The 17,601-nt window shown below is 34.5% G+C and overlaps 1 protein-coding gene across 13 annotated transcripts in view; it reads left to right on the forward strand.

The window, feature by feature from the left end:
* The window catches only part of RhoGAP19D (Rho GTPase activating protein at 19D), a 249,936-nt gene that overhangs the window by 39,401 nt on the left and 192,934 nt on the right, over positions 1–17,601 (forward strand). For 8 of the 13 annotated variants that reach the window (XM_088224828.1, XM_088224832.1, XM_088224835.1 and 5 more), the window contains exon 2: positions 12,230–12,302. In XM_088224828.1, the coding sequence (XP_088080954.1) occupies positions 12,249–12,302 (54 nt within the window). In that variant the 5' untranslated portion in view covers positions 12,230–12,248. The remainder of the gene's footprint in view (positions 1–12,229; positions 12,303–17,601) is intronic. The other 5 variants (XM_088224839.1, XM_088224829.1, XM_088224833.1 and 2 more) reach the window with 1 other exon arrangement.

Genomic DNA, 17,601 nt, shown 5'->3' on the forward strand with positions numbered 1-17,601 from the left:
TTTGATTGTTTCGACCTTCAGACAATCGTTTACCTGATTTTTTTTAGTTTTTATTAAAGTTTACTATTCTTACCCAGTAGCTATATGCATTCTGAATTTCCCGGAAACATTTTTATCAAAATGATTAGAAAATATCTTATTTATGAGAAACATTTTTATCCAGTGTAATTAATTTTAATTAATCAGTCAAATGGACAATATTGGCTTTTGTGAGTCATTTTTTGGGTCATTAATAAAATAGAGATTTTCGCCGAAGAATACTTGCTCTCAAAAAACACCAGCGTAATATTTGCATAATTATAAAGAAACTCTATATATACACATTTGTACGCATCAGCATGTTTTGATGATACTTGATCTTTTTATCGATTGCATTAAAAGTATCAATTGCGTCTACGAGAGAAATTGGCGCACCCAGTGAACTGTGAAATAAAGCTTTACGTCTGTAATGACTGTAATGAGCCTTACCCAACTGGCCGGAATATTTATTTTCCGATTCAACTGTAACTTCCGCGTTTCGCCGCCTATTGTCGTTCGCAACTGACATTTCCAGTGCCGTGATTATGAACGTTATCTTCATCTGTACATATCGAGACGGTAAACTTAACTTCTGTTCTATCTCTATCTACCTCGGTATGTTCTACCGACATATCATCTCGACGGCATATGATCGAATCTAGCATGACACCGAAAATTTAGCCCGCGTTCCTTACTTCATTAAAATTAAAAAACTTTCTTATTTATATTTTAAATATGGTTCTGTGATAAAAGTTGCCCACTTCAAAGCGATTATAAATTCCAATAAATCCCAATTCAAGCAAAAAATGTTCGCTTGAACATGATTTTTTATTACTTTTGACTATTATCAAGACGGAATGCTTAATTTGTCTGTATTTATCTACCGAGCTATTGCAAAGCCGGCCTCTTTAACGTCTCGATATGTGCACTCAGGAAGATAGTAAAACAAATGATAAAAATAAAATAATCAAATTTATTTTTTATAGTGGCAACATTTTTACGCTAAGATGGTCTTATATGTTAAAAGGGCAAAATCTAGCCATATTATTTGTGCATCTAGACGTTTGTTTTCAAAACTGACAGTTATGTCAGAATTCAATTCGACTTCAAAATTTACTTATTTCTCTCTCATATTTTTAATAGGTTTTTAATAAAAAACGTGCCAACCTCAGAATAATAAAAATTAAAAATAAATCGTAATTTAAGGAATAGTTGCTCGGTGGAACAATTTCTTTGTCACTTTTAATGCTTAAATGCGGTGCATACCGATGTACTTATTACAAAACTTGATGGTGGGGGGATCGGTAGTGTATCTTCGTAATCGCTCGGCACTATTTATCTTCAGCTGTGACGTCATAATGAAGCTATGTCACTTAAGTGCGTAGGTATGTGTGCCGTGACGTACGCTTCCCCTTGTTACATATCGATGTACCTACTCAAAACTTGAAGGCGGGGGGTCGGTAGTGTATCTTCGTTATCGCTCGTGAAAATATACCGTCGTGGTGAAGGTATGACGTCCTTAGCTGCCCATCATACTCGCGGCCCAGCTACATTATTACAGCCTCACTGACAACACCATGCACCATGTTGGGTTAGTTTTTCTGCTCCCTCGCCGTGTGACGTTCTAAGAACGGAGAAACCAGACACCACTAGAGACCGTTTCGTTAATCCGCTTCAGATGAGTGTTAGTGGCATACAAAATACTTTCCACACTCGGTAGGAATATGGAAAACGTAATACTGAAAAATGTACCTTAGTTTAATCAGTGAATGCACCATTTCTGCGTCAGCTAAACGAGTTGTATAAATCCGCATATTATATCTAGAGCCCAAGTACAAAATTATGTTGCTCGTTGTATATTTTGTTTTATTTTAATCCTCAACAACAACAGCAAACCATCACGCCGTTTCCCCGTAAGGGTAGGCAGAGAAGATAGAACTCCACATCGCTCTATCTTTCCATACAGATCTTGCTTCTCTACATTCATGCATCTTCTCATGCACGCGCGCCGATTATTCCGACTTTTGACATGTCCATCTTCAAGTATGTCTGTCGGCCTCGTGGTGTAATGTTCGGCGTGTTTGCCTACCGTGCAAGAGGTCACAGGTTCGATTCCCGACATGTTTGATATGAAATATATACTAAAAATTTTGTTTTCACTCCAGAATATTTCATAGTCCCTGGACTGGTACCTGAAACGTAAGACTGATCATCTAACCTTCATGTAGCAAAAAAATATCAAGATATGCTGCGATTGGTGTACCAATGCAGTGCCCTGTGCACCATTAGGTGCTGATGTTCTTCAAGTATTTGTTGGATTTGGTCAGGCCATGTCTTTCTCGGTCTTCCTCTATTTCTGCATCCATTAACATTTGCATTGTAAATGTTTCTAGCGGTTCTTTCGCTGTCCATTCGCTCTACATGTCCAAACCAACGCAGAGCTCCTTTCTTGATTTTGTCAATAGTGCTTATCTATGCCTTATTCTTTTCTTTGCAGTCTCAATCCTGGGGATTGGTTTACAGCAAAGTCCTGCATCTCGTCCTCCATTAGTCTCTATTTTCTGCAGCCCTCTTCAGCTCGACATAAGAGGCGCAGTTAAAATCTTCGCACACTTGCTTCAAATATTCCCGTCGGGGGCGCCCTCTATAATTTGTCCCCTCAGCCATTCCTCACTCCTCACATTCAGCACTCTATGATGTCATGCAGGAGACCCTTATGGCGCATAATGTGGCCGATCCATCGGGCTCGCCTCTCTAAGATAGTTTTGATTAGGTGCCTACCTTCTTCGATTCTGTTGAGAACCTCGTCATTAGTGATGTGGTCTCTCCATCAAATTCCTAATATTTTTCTGTAGCACCACATCTCGAAGGCCTCTAGTCTTTTTTTATCTCTTTTGGTAAGGCACCATGTCTCACAACCGTACATCAATATGCTCCATACATATGTCTTGGCAAGTTGCTTGCGGAGTTTTAGTTTGATATTATTTAACTCAAAAATCTTTGATTTTTTGTTAAACGCAAGCCTCGCTTGGTGTATGCGGCAGTCGACTTCTCTTTTTGTTCTCCCATCCCAGGTGATCCTGCTTCCAAGGTACACAAACTCTTTCGCGTTTTTCAGAGTTGCTCCTGACATTACTATATTCATTCGTTGCTCATTACGGGCCTTATTAAATGTACGGATCTCAACATTCGTGCATTTATCTTACACAGTTTTACCACGCATTCGCCTAAGAGATCGCATTTCAACTGCATTCAGCCTACTTTCATCCCTGTTTTCAAAGTCCATAGTAGCGAAGCCACATCAGAGTCGGACCGGGACTTCATTGTTAACTACTAATTTGGCCTCTTGCGGCAAACGCTTATTTGCGAAGGTTGATTTGAGTGCACCATTCGCTCTGTTCCCGGCACTCGCCTTCCTTTCAATATATTATTTTTGATTTATTAAATTAAATTTATAAACAGTGACGGGCATTTTTATAATGGAACTTAAGTTTTATTTTTAATCAAGACCTGAATATTTTAGTACACATGAAAAAAGCCACTTTCGTAACACCAGGAACAAAAGTAAATTAAAAATTCCATTGACAAAACATTGACTTATACAAAGGCCCGGCCCATATGCATGGCAGACAAAATTTAAAATAAGCTTCCCAAAAGGATTAAAGAAATAAATTGTATTTAAAGGTCTTTCACGGGTGTTAAAAGTGTTTCTAATAAATAAATGTTTCTATAGTATAAATTAAAATTTGGAAGATGCAATTGAATTAATTAAATTGTATTAAATGTAAATAACGTAAGCAAAATACACTATAACTTTATATTTTTTACTTTTTATATTTTCTTAACTTTTTATTCATTATTACATTTTTTAAATTGTTTTTTTTTAAACTTTTTTCATTTCTGTATTTTTTATTTGTTTTTGGTCAGACTGTAAGAAATTGCTGGTGGCAATAAGTCCGCCATTTAGCCATGTATATTTTTGTTTCATTTAAGAATAATTATTTATTTATTTTTGTATTTATCACATTATAAATATTATGGTTAATTACGATTTTTTATTATTATTATTATTATTACTATATTTCTTAGTTATTCCATACCTAGTAAACATACTTTCCAGATACACGAATTCCTCTACCTGTTTTAGTATAACATTAAAAAAATCATTCAATTCTGCTGGGAAATTAGGTGGAGGTTCATTCAATTTTATAAAATTATTTGTTTGGCAATGTCGCGAGAGCATGAAACCGGTTATTGTTCTAAGAAACTATGTGAAATAAAACGTCTCTGTCATTTAATTAAAAATATGTTTCAAAAATACTAATGTCCAAGCGTTGGGTGTAATGCTTAACTTGTGGATGGAAAAATAAAATATAAATAATCTGTACCTTAGAGCATGGAACACGAGAGTCCACTTTATGCTGTTTTGAAGTAAAAAATGCAGAAATTATCGCAATAAGATATTTTGTACCTGAATAAAACACCCAATCCAATCCAAACAGTCCAATTTCGTCGTAAAAATGTTTTTTCACGTTGAAATAAAAATCTGAAGTCCACATTGTTTTAATGCAAAAAAACATCAGTACGCTCAGATAAGCTTTTTTAAATGTGCTGTTATCAAAATAATCATTATTTTACATTGAAAGTTATTTATAGATTGGAATTATCTCATTTGGTTCAAACGTTAGCATGTTTTGAAATTCGCACAATCACAATATCTTGTTTCCTGAACATTTAATTCAATGTGACTCCGTGGTTTGTTCTTTAAGGTACACAGCTATAAGAAATATTAAGGTGTTTTTGTTTACATATAATTGGTTTTCAATTTATTATATCACTGTTGACTGTTTCTGTAAAATAAATAAATAGTTGCTAAGGTTATTTCTATACATTTCCAAAATAGCTAGCATTGCTCGCTATGAAAATGGAAAATAGTTTTGGTTTTTATTTCTTCCACAACCCACAACACAAATCATCTCCCTCCGCGAGATTCATTGCAAATAAGACGCGTTAATATCGTTTTGAGAAAATCCCCCTTAAGTCAAATATAATGTGAATGTTTTGTAATAACCACAACAGCGTGACATTTTCCTTACTGTAATGCCTTTAGAGTATAGACCGTACATACATATTGGATACATTAAGTTTTATTATAAAGGTTTCCCCGTTGCCACCCTCTCACAGTGCAATGGTGAGTCATAGTTGGCAACCCACACCCTCCCGAACCCTCTATAGCTCATACCGATTCTCAGACCGTTTCTCGTGACGACATTCAAAAGTGCATATTATGCAAAATGGCTGTACTTCAATGTTGTAAGCGATGATCTTTTGTAACGGTTGATGCAACTCAATTATTATTGAACGGTTGACTAAGTGCTGATAAAATATCATTCAACGAATTTAGATTTCCGATTGCGAAGTACCTCTTATCGGATGATTACAGACTTACTTTCAGTCACGGACCTTTCATAACGTTTGGTACGCATGGGGAATATTCCGCGACCGATTTTTTGCATTAAATACTTTTTATTAATCATACAGCAATAAATTAATTAAGATTTGATAGGCAGATTTCAAGTGTGTGTTTGCAATATTTTTATGTCTTACCAGTCTTCTTAAAATAATATGTACTTAAGTAGATTTTCATAATCGTGTAGATATTTTTACTATTGATTATATGAAATTACTTGGCGTATTACTACTCGTGTGGGAATACCGCGATGTTGACGTGGCCATTCCTTCAAAAACATAATGTCGATACATATCGTTAACGATCACGGACGGTCGAATCTATACAATGGATAATTCCCACAAATCGCTAATTCTCCGCCCCAATCCCAACCTCCTGACCCTTTATCGATGCTTCCATCCTCTACCTTGTTCTCCTCAATCCTCGATATACTTTCGTCTTCTCGGTTCTGAGTAACATGGTTGCAAAGAATTTCGAGCATCTTGTCTATGGACGATTGTCAGATTCGCTCCCTTTTGCTAAACGGTCTCCTGATTACTCGAGGCTCATGTCCATAGTTTCTCTCGGTTACTGCCTCCGCTGCATCGGTCATGTGGGTGGAAAACTTGCAGATCGACCTGTTCAAGTTATATTCCAGCGAACAATACTTCTTATATTACTATCCTCAGCAGACACGATCGTTCGTCTTCAATTTGTCTACAGGATCCTACACAAATATTATAAACTCAGTAAAAATAGTGCAAAGATTAATTATTATAGTGATTTAAAAAAACCTTCAACACTCCCAACACGAGAACTTATTAAAAAATGTTATGTACTATCGATTGATAAAATCTATAAAAAATATTAAAACCTACAAATTTATTGTAAAATAATAATTTCTCATTTTATAATTTCATAAAATAATTAGATAATTTCATTATTTTATTTCTTTTCACTATTATATTATACAATCTTATCTTGTTTTAAATAACTTTTACATATACCTATATATATATAACATAGACATTTTTGAATACCAATTTTAAATAAAACAATTTTAAATAAAACTTTGAATTTTATAATAATTAATGAAAACATTTAAAATAGCGAAAAAAATAAAATTATTTTGAAATGAAATTATAAAATGAGAAATTATCATTTTATTATAAATTTTAAAGTTTTAATATTTTTTATAGATTTTATCAATTGATGGTACATTAAAATTTTGATATATATGTATATATGATATATATATTTTTAAGGAATATCCCGCTAAGCTTCTATTTTAGAGACTAATCAGCAGGTTGGAAACAAAGGATGTGGAAGGAAATTATAAAAAATACGCCACAACACTCAGACCAATTTAGAAAAAAATCTTTCTATGATTTCCTTCTTGCTACTGGCGGGAATCGAACCTGTGATACCAGTTTCACAGTTAGCCGTCTAACCAACTGCGCCACGGCGCCTGTTAATTCTCAGTTTTGCGTTAAATTTATTTTATTCTATTTATTTATTTACACTCTTTATCAAAATACAATTCCATGTTCACTTTGTCCAGCTAACAAGGGTACATACCCCGTTCCAAGCTAGGCAAATACATTTTAACATATTATAATAGTTAACAAATTAATATAGAGCACAGACAAACAAAATATAAACTTATTCGTATACACATTTTGACACATATGCATACAGACATTCACATATATACACATGTACACACACACACGTTATAAATCATTGATGAAAATTAGTTGGTAGTTTTGTTTTATTGATTCTATATTTTTTTATAATTTAAGATATATCTAGATTTTTAAAATTATTATTTGCCATTTTTATTTAGAATATCTTGATAACATATTTAGTATTATATCATATTTATTTTTTGTTTAATGTGTTTAGCTTAACACGGGTGTTTACATAAACAACTGAAATATGTTCAACCCAAATTTGAGCGCCCTTGAGGTGATTTTCACAAAAATGGCGCTTTATAAATTATCCAAATATTATCATTATTATTAACAGAATTTTTGTATTTGAATAAATATATAACGACGCGCGACTCCGACGTCCCGACCGTCTTAAAAGCTATTAGGATAATAATTATAATTTCATCATTATTATTCCCTTTCCGCACCTAATGGTGCATAGATATTTTTTGTTACATGAATGTAAGATGATAAGTCTTACGCCTTAGGTACCAGTCCAGGGACTATGAAATATTCTAGTGTGAAAACACCCTTTTAAATAAATATTTCATATCAGCTATGGCGGGAATCGAACCCGAGACCTCTTGCATGGTAGGCAAACGCGCTGCTGACCCACGGGGCCGACTTGTGACATGATTATTACTTAATACATTTTATCTATGAGAAAGTTCCCCTTTATATTTGCATACTATTATGATTTATTCTCCAGCTACAAACTGCCAACATGTATATACCTCATAGAACTTACAGCTACAGGGGAATACCCACATTTCGTAAAGGGTTGGGCAAACTGTCTCCTGCCAAACAACATCAATATTACACTCCTTTTATTATAGTACGTATGTACGTCTCTCGGGAGTATTCAGTATACGGGCTTACCCTTTCTGCGTATATTAGTGAATCCTTCGAGACGAATGCAAATAGGGCTTGAATGTGGACTATAGATAAATCACTATGTACTGGCTAGTGGCGTAATTTATGCAACAATAAATCTACTTAAATTTACTCATGATGATTTTTTTAAACAGGGCCCATATCACAATGGGAATTTGTTTCGTTAGTTCATTCGTATCTCATATATCCATCTTACTCTAACCTAATCAAAATTCTATTTCGCTCTCGTTCTCGCTACATACGATACAAACTAACTTACGAAACGAAGCACTAAGCAGCTCGGTTCCTATCACCTATGATTTCATACTTAAATGTTTAATCTGTACCAAGGGATTTATCTCATGCAGTTCAAAACATACAAAATATTTGCCATTATTTGTTTTATTTTTATTTTTTTCATTGATAAAACCCTCACGGGTTAAATACATTTAACAAAATATTTTTACTTTAAAAATTCACATTCTTCTGTTAGTAATAATATTTTTAATATCTTTTGTGAAGGTTGTCTGAGTCTTTTGTTTAGTTTTGTCTGGTAGTTTATTGTATAATTTCAGTCCGGGGTTCATTATTCTTGATTGTCCTTTTCTCGTTTTAGAAGGTTGTATATGATATTTTTCTGATATTCTCGTATTGTGTTCATGTTTACTACAGTTTTTTTCAAGTTTTTATTTTTCGTCTACAATTACATCAGTGACTAATTTATGAATAAATTTTAAGGATTCTGGTTTAAAGAGTTCAGTTACATTTAATTGTTTAGTTTGAAATAAATATTTTTTTGCTAGCAAACTTTTTATTTTATTCTTTTATTTGTGTTTTTTTTTAAAAAATATTATTATAATATTTTTTTCATTTTAATTATTCAAATTTATACTAAAATTAACAAGATCTAGATCGCGCCAGACTAATGATAAATTAAAGTTTATCGGCTTACTATAATTTTCTTTTGAATTGACTTGTGTTTTCTGGTGCCAAAGCAGGTACGAATCAATAAGAAAATAAGATGCATCAATGTTTATTGATAAATATAATTTGTATTTTGCGTACGAATATTTTAATATTCCTTAAAAATAGATACCATAATTGGTACCTAGTACCTGTTTTATGATGAACACAAGACAAAAGCCACTTAATATGTTTGAATAATATTTGAAGTTAGGATTTGAATTAGGGAATAAAAATCTTATCTGCCTGTTTAATTAAAGACCTGGTATCCCATTGATATGGTGTGGCCTAGACTGCCTAGAGTATAATAAACATATGTGGGTATACAATATAATTTAAACATGTTTTTTTAACGGTACCTATCAAATTAAAAATATGTCGATGTCATCACTGTTAATTCCTCACGTCATGACTTGATTACAATTTTGTCACTTTATGACTCCTGGGTTTGTGGTTACGGAGTCTGTGGTTAAACGGAATGATATGCTCCAACTTGCAATTTAATACGTTATTTTAAAGTGTCTTATATTTCGCGTGCATGTTAATTAACATCATTCCACTATTAATCGATCTTGCAGCGTAGTATTAGTTTTTAAAAAAAGGATTCTTTGGTTTTTTGGTATTACTTACTTGATTTTTACGAAAAAAAAACAAATTTGGAATATAGTACACAGTTTTATGTATTTATTTATTCATTCATTCACAAATAAAATTAATTCGTTTACATTTATTGGGACACAAGTCCCATCTCGATAGGATTAAAGTCATGTGTTGATTTGGGACGAATAACATTGTATAAAAACATCATTAAAATGACATATAGCATATTTATTTATAAATAATAAAGAGAAAATTTTACCAACTGAAATTTTATTAAGTAAATATTATTTTCTGTAGGTTCTACCAGGCTCTTCGTGTTTTAGTCTATTTATTTTCAATTTAGTATCTAAAATAAGTTAGCACCAAATACTGAATGCCTTTGTAAATAAAACCTAGACTATTCGTACATCATAGCATTATGTCGTTTATAGTCAACAATATAATATATAAAACCTGACGCTGTGTTAGTGAAAACGATAAGACCAGCTTTAAAATGCTAATAGAACTTTTGCGATTTATGATGAGATTAATACTTTTAAATATATTATGCTCGTTTCAATTTCAATTTATTTATTTTATAAACGTTTATGTACATTACAAAATATTTCAATGCATACATAACACGAAAAAATTAATACTAAAATTTAAATATACAAAATAGTCAAATAAAAATACCCAGCAAATATAGAGAAAGAATGCTATCCTCTCTGAACTTTTTTCACTAATATGAAAGATGTCAATATCCGAAGAGATACGGTTAAATAAAGACATTGCTCTTCCTACTGGCATTACCATCGGGAGATTGGTTCTGCAAGCAGGAAGATAAAACAGCTTAAGCTGTCTATGTCTAAGTCATTAGGAACATAAAGAAAAATACAATGACTACGCTTATTTTATAACATTTAAACCGAGAATTAAACTTATGTATTGTGTTCACTCCGCGTTCTATTAGACGCACATTGAATGTTATAAACTTAAAAAATAGCCCTTCTAAATCAAGATCCTTTATTAAATCGAATACTCTGCAGTTATGGAATAACTTTCACATTCTCACGTTTTTCTAACGCCGTTGCATTTTATGACGTCATAAAATAAGCCCTCGACAAGCAGCGGGAGATGTTGCTGAGGTAGGGTACCCGGTACGCGGTACCCGGTCTCGGGGAAGCCCGGAGCGCCAGACGGCTAGGAGCCCCATTGTGTGAGACCCTCGAGACACGTCCTTGTGACTCTTTGTTCCGTCTAATCGTAAACCTGGTCCCGAATTCTCGACACACCTATGCTCACGGGTGACAAGCGAGAAAATGTCCGCTTAGCCGACAGGAGTGAGGACGTCACACCACTTTTGTATCCGTGCTATAAAAATGACCAATATATTTTTTCATATCTTGTGATCTCGAAGCCTTAGCATCCGTGAATCATCAATACTTTCTTTCTTTTTTTTGTATTTTAGTATTTTGATGTAAACTGAAAGATTCGATGTTTTAATGTATATTTTTATGTAAGTTAATTAACTTTCGAAATTATATGTCGGTTCAATTCAAAGTGTTTTGTAAGGAGTCTTACAGTGTAAGCGATCCTGTTTTGATAAAAATCAGTGTAAGTAGCTTGAAATGCATTGCAGTAGTACCCTCTTAACAGGGTGTCGGTAAACTTGTATACCTCGAGGCTTCTAGTAACTACATCCTAGATCGATCGCGGGGTGGTAATGGTGATATAAGCTTTACTTCTTCTCGTTAGAGAGAGATATCACTCCCAAAATGAGGGTGAGAAGTGACGCATCGTTCCGTTTCTCAAGTCTTAGGATGTTTACATTTTGATGGAATTTTTTCTTATTCGCTTCGCAGTTAGGGGAGGAAATATCAAATACAAATCAAAGTTTGCCTTTGAACGCATTTCTTTGACATAATGCATTAAAAAAACTTATCTTATTTCTTGTTCATTCTTTCTATTCACAATTCTTCTCTCTCTATCTTTTGCAATGCTCAGTATCAGCGCCAAATAATATAAAATACTATCTTTCCATACCACATCTGCTCTTCTGGGTTTTGACCAACCCTTGTTTCGTCGCTGGTCATTTGATAGTTTTGAATCTATTTCTTGTCGGTATTTTTTTAAGTTACGAGACCATTCGGATTTATTTAAGAACAAATATATTAAGTATTTTAATTTCTGTTGTTCATAAAAAATATTATCATTTTGAAGTTATATTACATTTATTTAATTATTGTGTTACAAAAAAAGTGCCAATGCAAGATATTTAATTGAGTTTATTTGTATGTACATAGGCATTAACAATTATTATAGTTGAATAATTTATTGTTTCGTTACAATCGAACGATTTCTTTGACTTTAACATGTAATGCAATTGCACATTATGCTGATGAGCTTCCTAACTACAATAGAACGGAAACATAAATTGGTACTGCATTTCAAGAGCACGTAAAAAATGCAATTACACGAGCGGCGCTAGTGACTAGATGTTATTACGTGCCTACCTGCAAATAATTCACTGCGCCATTTCGTCTGGGTACACTTGGCTGTATCTATTTATTGTCCATTGTTACTAGTGTAGGTATTTCCTATGGGTGTTGAAATATGGTTCCTTTGTCCGCAGCAGCAGCTGTCCCGGCAGTATGGCGGAGGGCGGCGCCCGCGCTCCCCTAGCGCCGCTTCGGCACCATCATCAGGTAACGACATTTTACAATCATTATTTTGACACGTTTTTACCCGCAGCAAAGCTGGACCAGACAAACACTAGCTTTATACATTCCAAAATAAAACAATGTCGATCATATTGCAGTCTTTGAAAATGTAGAGTAAAATTGTAACATCGCGGAAAGTACGAACGTTCACTGTTTGCGTTGTTTTCCTTATCAATGTTTTGTTTCCGTACATCGCGTAAATATGCCATGTTTTGTGTACAGTACTAATCATCTCGCATCTTCTATGCACTGAAGTTTAAACGAGGTTTTCAAACATATTTCATATGCACGTCAAAGTATTTATTTATGTTAAAAGATCAAAAGACGCGCTTACACTCATAAATTAATTTTTCAATCTTGTGGCGCCAGAACGCACTTTTCTTGGCACACGAAAAGCCTGTTGTTCAAAATCTTGCATAAATAAAAAAAACATAACTCGTAAATCGTGACATCACTGCTTTCCACGTTACTTAAAAAAAACCCTTTTTAACTAAATATTTTGTTTTGTATTTTAGAAAAATAATATTTGTGGGTTACCAAGCTCTTAATCCACATGTATCTTTACACTAGCGAACCTTAGACTTTTTTTGAAAGAGTATGTTTTTTGAGAAAATACTTTAGGTTTTAAAAGTAAAACAGTTAGCATTTTGAGGTTCTCAGAAAAGTGATGTGATGTATAATAAACTTCACAGAAAAACGGACAGTACGGGATTCAAATTTACAGTACGAAGGATTCGTGAAATTAGCCATGGAAGACTGACCGCTTCAAACTAATTGAAAGGCAAATTAATTTAGATCTATGGATAATTTTTTCAGGGTTCCATGCAGGAACTTTTAACTGAGAACTTGTGGAATGTATAGACAATGCTTTATATAAAATATATTACGAATACCACATTAATGAATTAAACAAACAAACAAACCATCGCCCCGTTTACCCGTAGATTCATACATCTTCTCATGCACGCACGCCGATCATACACTTGGCATGTCCATCTTCGCATATTTGATGGACTTGATCGGAACATGACTTTCACAGTCTTCCTTGTTTTCTGCATCCATCAACATTCGCACGGTAGATCATTTTAGCCGTTCTTTCACTGTCCATTCGCTCTACATGTCCAAACCAACGCAGCACCCCTTGCTCGATTCTGTCGATACTGCTTGTCTCAGCCTTGCACAGTTCACGGATCTTGACATTTGTGCAGAGATAGCATTTCGACTTAAATTAAACAGATCAATGTCGTTTGATTCTACTCTCAAAACCATGTAAAAATAATTACACCATAAAAGCTCAACATTTTTATTTTTACTTCACAGTTGCTGCGTCTTGATTTATTTGAAATAACACACCTTTGTTCATGTTCATTTGAAGTTACGGATTATATTCATCTGGCTGTTAAATCATATCTCACCTATTTACGGTGCGGGTATTTTGTTGTTGATAAAATACAAAGCAGTTTTGTTATTTGTGATGTCATCGCGTGTTCTATCTTGCACGCTATTCTACAATTAATAGAGAATCGTGCTGGGTTTACTAAATTCACAGTAAACGTAATAATTAGAATTGATATTAGGACTTCAGTATTTGTGGCTCGTGCATGCGAAGTGTGAAATGTAATATCTTCTGTGACGGGTTGAACAAGTTGAGTTACGAGTAAGTAAACAGTAAACAGTTAAATCATTTCCTAGCATTATAATCCCTTTGAAAATAAAGTTTTCTTGTTTCTATGTTCTTTAAAAATATTTCATGTTATTGATGTATTTTATAGACGTTTCGTGATAATATTACACTGTTAATAATTTAGAGGCGATACGCGCAATCGTCAATTTAAAAAAGTTGAATTGAACCACGCCGTTATCTGAAATTTTAACACTAGTAAATTTGTTGTTGTTGTTTCAATCATTATTACAATTTGCAATCTACTGCTTATATAAAATATATACTTTTGAAATTATGTTTTCTATCATAGAAATCCTATATTATAAAAAGACGTTTTTTTTTCCAATAAAAAAAAAATATATTACTAAGACCGTTTCTTTTGAAGTGTGTGATTCTTAATCTTAAATATTAAAACTAAATGGCTAATTACTGTAAAGGTTCCTTCACATATAACTGTAGCTTTGGACTTAAATCAAATGTGTGCTTTTCTGTTGAGATTTATTCTTGAAGGATTTAAAGTTAAATCAAGAAGGCTCCGGTACTGCAAAGACCCGCATAAATGGGAACTGCTCAACATGACTATTATTTCGGAAGCTAGGCAAGGGGGGGTGCGGGAAAAAGAAGAAGAGAGCCAATTGAACGTAGTTATACAGAAAGCAGCCAGCCATAGAAAAGTGAAACTGAGATAATAGCCATTTTGTGAAAATAGTGAATTATAAAATCTACACAATAGTTGGAATGTTTTTGACTTTAACAAACGATAAACAATAAATAAATAAGTTTTTTTTAAATATTACAAACAAGAATCTTACTATGTATTTGACCAGTTTAAAAGATTTTTAAAGTACCATAAGATTTTTCTAGCTTTGTGAGTGTTTTCTGCAAATTGTGAAATATCGTTTTGTGATCGACACCTTTTTCCGAATGTGATTAATACAGTTTTTTGTATGAAAGCGGTCTGGCTGTTTTTAGCAGAACATAGAATCGACCTTACTGCACCCGATAACATAAATATCTAATTTTTCCAAAATTGTGGACTGGCTGCTTTCTGCATAACTACGTTCAATTGCACCGCCTTATATAGTCTGTGGGTAACTCCATATATAAACAAAAATATGCTTCAAATGTACAGTAACCTACCTACAGAGGAACACCACATCCAAACATCTTCCATAAACATACAAACAGACAGATCAGTACATACTCGTATTGTTGGTTAGCCTCAAATGATTTAGATTTCTTGCCCTTCTCGCCTTGCTAGAGAGCATAGAAAAAAAACAGTCAAATAATAAATCTCGTGGCGATATAATTATAACACACTGGTCAGCAAAAATAAATATAAACATTATAGTTATAACATATAGTTCCCTTGGACTAATGTCACTATAACGGAGACCTGGGTATTGAACAACGTCTTTCTTCCACTATACAAATCCCTGTTCCCGGGTACTTCGGCCACGTTACGAGATGAAGAGACAATATGGAAAAAATAGTGGTACAAGGACGAGTAGAGGGAAATCAATCTCGCGGAAGAAGTCTAGATGGACAGACTTGGTGACAGAAGCGACTGGCGTCCCCCTTCAGGAGGCCTCCAGAGCGCTGAAGAAAGAAGCGGACATTGGCGGATCGTAACGACGTGCTTCCCTCCTGCTACCACTGCTCTGCCGTAAGCAAACAACTAAGAAGAAGAACTCTCTAGGGAAGGGAAATCCAGTCTTTTGTCTACAGAGAATCTTAACAAACTCAAAATATTGACATTCATCCTTATAAGTATAAAAAGTATCCGGCGCTGCCTAGTAGGTGGCAGAATGAAAGTCCTGTAAATGCCTACACTTTCATTTTCCCTCTCCTGAACGTCCATATTTGTTCTAATGTGTTATATTTATGAATGTTTTATTTGAAATAAAACGCTCTTACATATACGACAATAGAACTAAACTAATTTAGAAATACTCATCCATGATTATACTTCGACGTTTACATATATTACAGTACGTGTTTTACTGCTGTATGTTTCCTACTTCCGTTTTGAAAGACCTTTTCATTCGATCTCTCCACAAGTCATATTACCTGATGATTAGTTTCTACCGGTAGCAGTATGTCTCGCTCCAATATACTGTAAATCACGCGGATCAATTTCTGCTCGACAGGACAGTAGCACTGATGGTAATAAAGTAACCGCCGGATGAGCTTTTCTTTCAGCTCGGAGATTGTAAAGAGAAGGGAATGGATATACTTAGATTCGCATTTATGGTTATTTTCTAAATAAAATATACTTCTACAACGTGCCCACTAACTCGCATGACTCACGAGTGGATCGGGATTCAAACCTCGGCCGAATAAATCTTTGACCGAAGCGAGAGAAAGCTCTTTCACGACTGACTATAAATTTCCTAGGATACTTCTACTTCTACGCAGTTGGATTTTGCAATTAGCCAATAAGTCATTCTTATTCCTATACCGCTTTTGTTCGTTGTTCTCAATCTCAACACTGTCACTTTATTGTAGTCACTTATATTTGTCTGTTACGTTTATGTCCGATAAAGTGTTGAATGTTTACTTTATATCGCGATATAAAATCACTTCTCGGTAGTTCCAATTAGGCTATTACTCTCAATAATTATGCTATTACAGCAGATAGTCAAGTAGGTAATGCGCCTCGGACGGGACGGGGTAAACACGACGAGAATTAATCCAGTCTAATATCATTATGGCAATCGGCCGTGGTCTGTCACGACACTAGCGCCGTGTAATACCTCCAATAACCGTCGCTGCGAGTGAACTTGATTTACATGAACATCCGCACCTAACGGTTCTACCTCATACCTGATCCTTGCCATTGTGCCGGGCGCCACGCTTGACCTGCCGGCGACAGACAATTAATTTCTTACTGTACCTACGGTTGAATCTAGGAAACTTCTTCTTTAGACCCTTTTCATACCACATCCGGAGGTGATGAAATACCTCGCGCACTAACATTTCTTATTGGTCCAAATTAATAAGCCAGCCACTGACACGATATTCTCAGGGCAACTGACAAAACACGAGTCTGAGACGAATCGTATACGTGAACGTATTTTATACATCCTCGACATGAATTAATGAGATTCGGCGCTAACCCTTTGTTCTAATAAACGGATTTCATTTGAATTCATCTGTAGCGCAGATAATGAAATGAAGAACACTGTGACTTGAACTCTGCGCTGGTGCTGTCGAAGTAACTTGACGACGCTCGATGTAACCGGATTTGATGAGCCCGGAAAGTGTTTTTATCCAACTTGCTGCGACTACAATAACAAAGTGAAATCAGATACTATACGCCGATGCGTGGAACCTAACCGCTTTGAATAGAATCAATCACGCCTAATGTAAGCTTTCTTTTCTGCCTTTGTTCTTAACTGTTGACACTACAAGGACACGGGGCAGGGTGTTTCCACCTGATAGAAGATGAAGATGAAAGCGATTCCACGGAGACCGGCGACCGGCGGCCGGCGACCGGCGACCTCGGACGTGTAGTCATTTCTTTATCATCTCCAAACACAAAAGTTTCATTTGGATGATAAATTACTCTTACGTAACGTCTTTTCTTACACTTTCATTCAAACAGGTTTCTTATTTTTA

This window comes from Micrasema longulum, unplaced genomic scaffold, assembly GCF_059751315.1.
Source record: "Micrasema longulum isolate JH-2025_06_02 unplaced genomic scaffold, ASM5975131v1 h1tg000311l, whole genome shotgun sequence".
Classification (NCBI taxonomy): Eukaryota; Metazoa; Arthropoda; class Insecta; order Trichoptera; family Brachycentridae; genus Micrasema; species Micrasema longulum.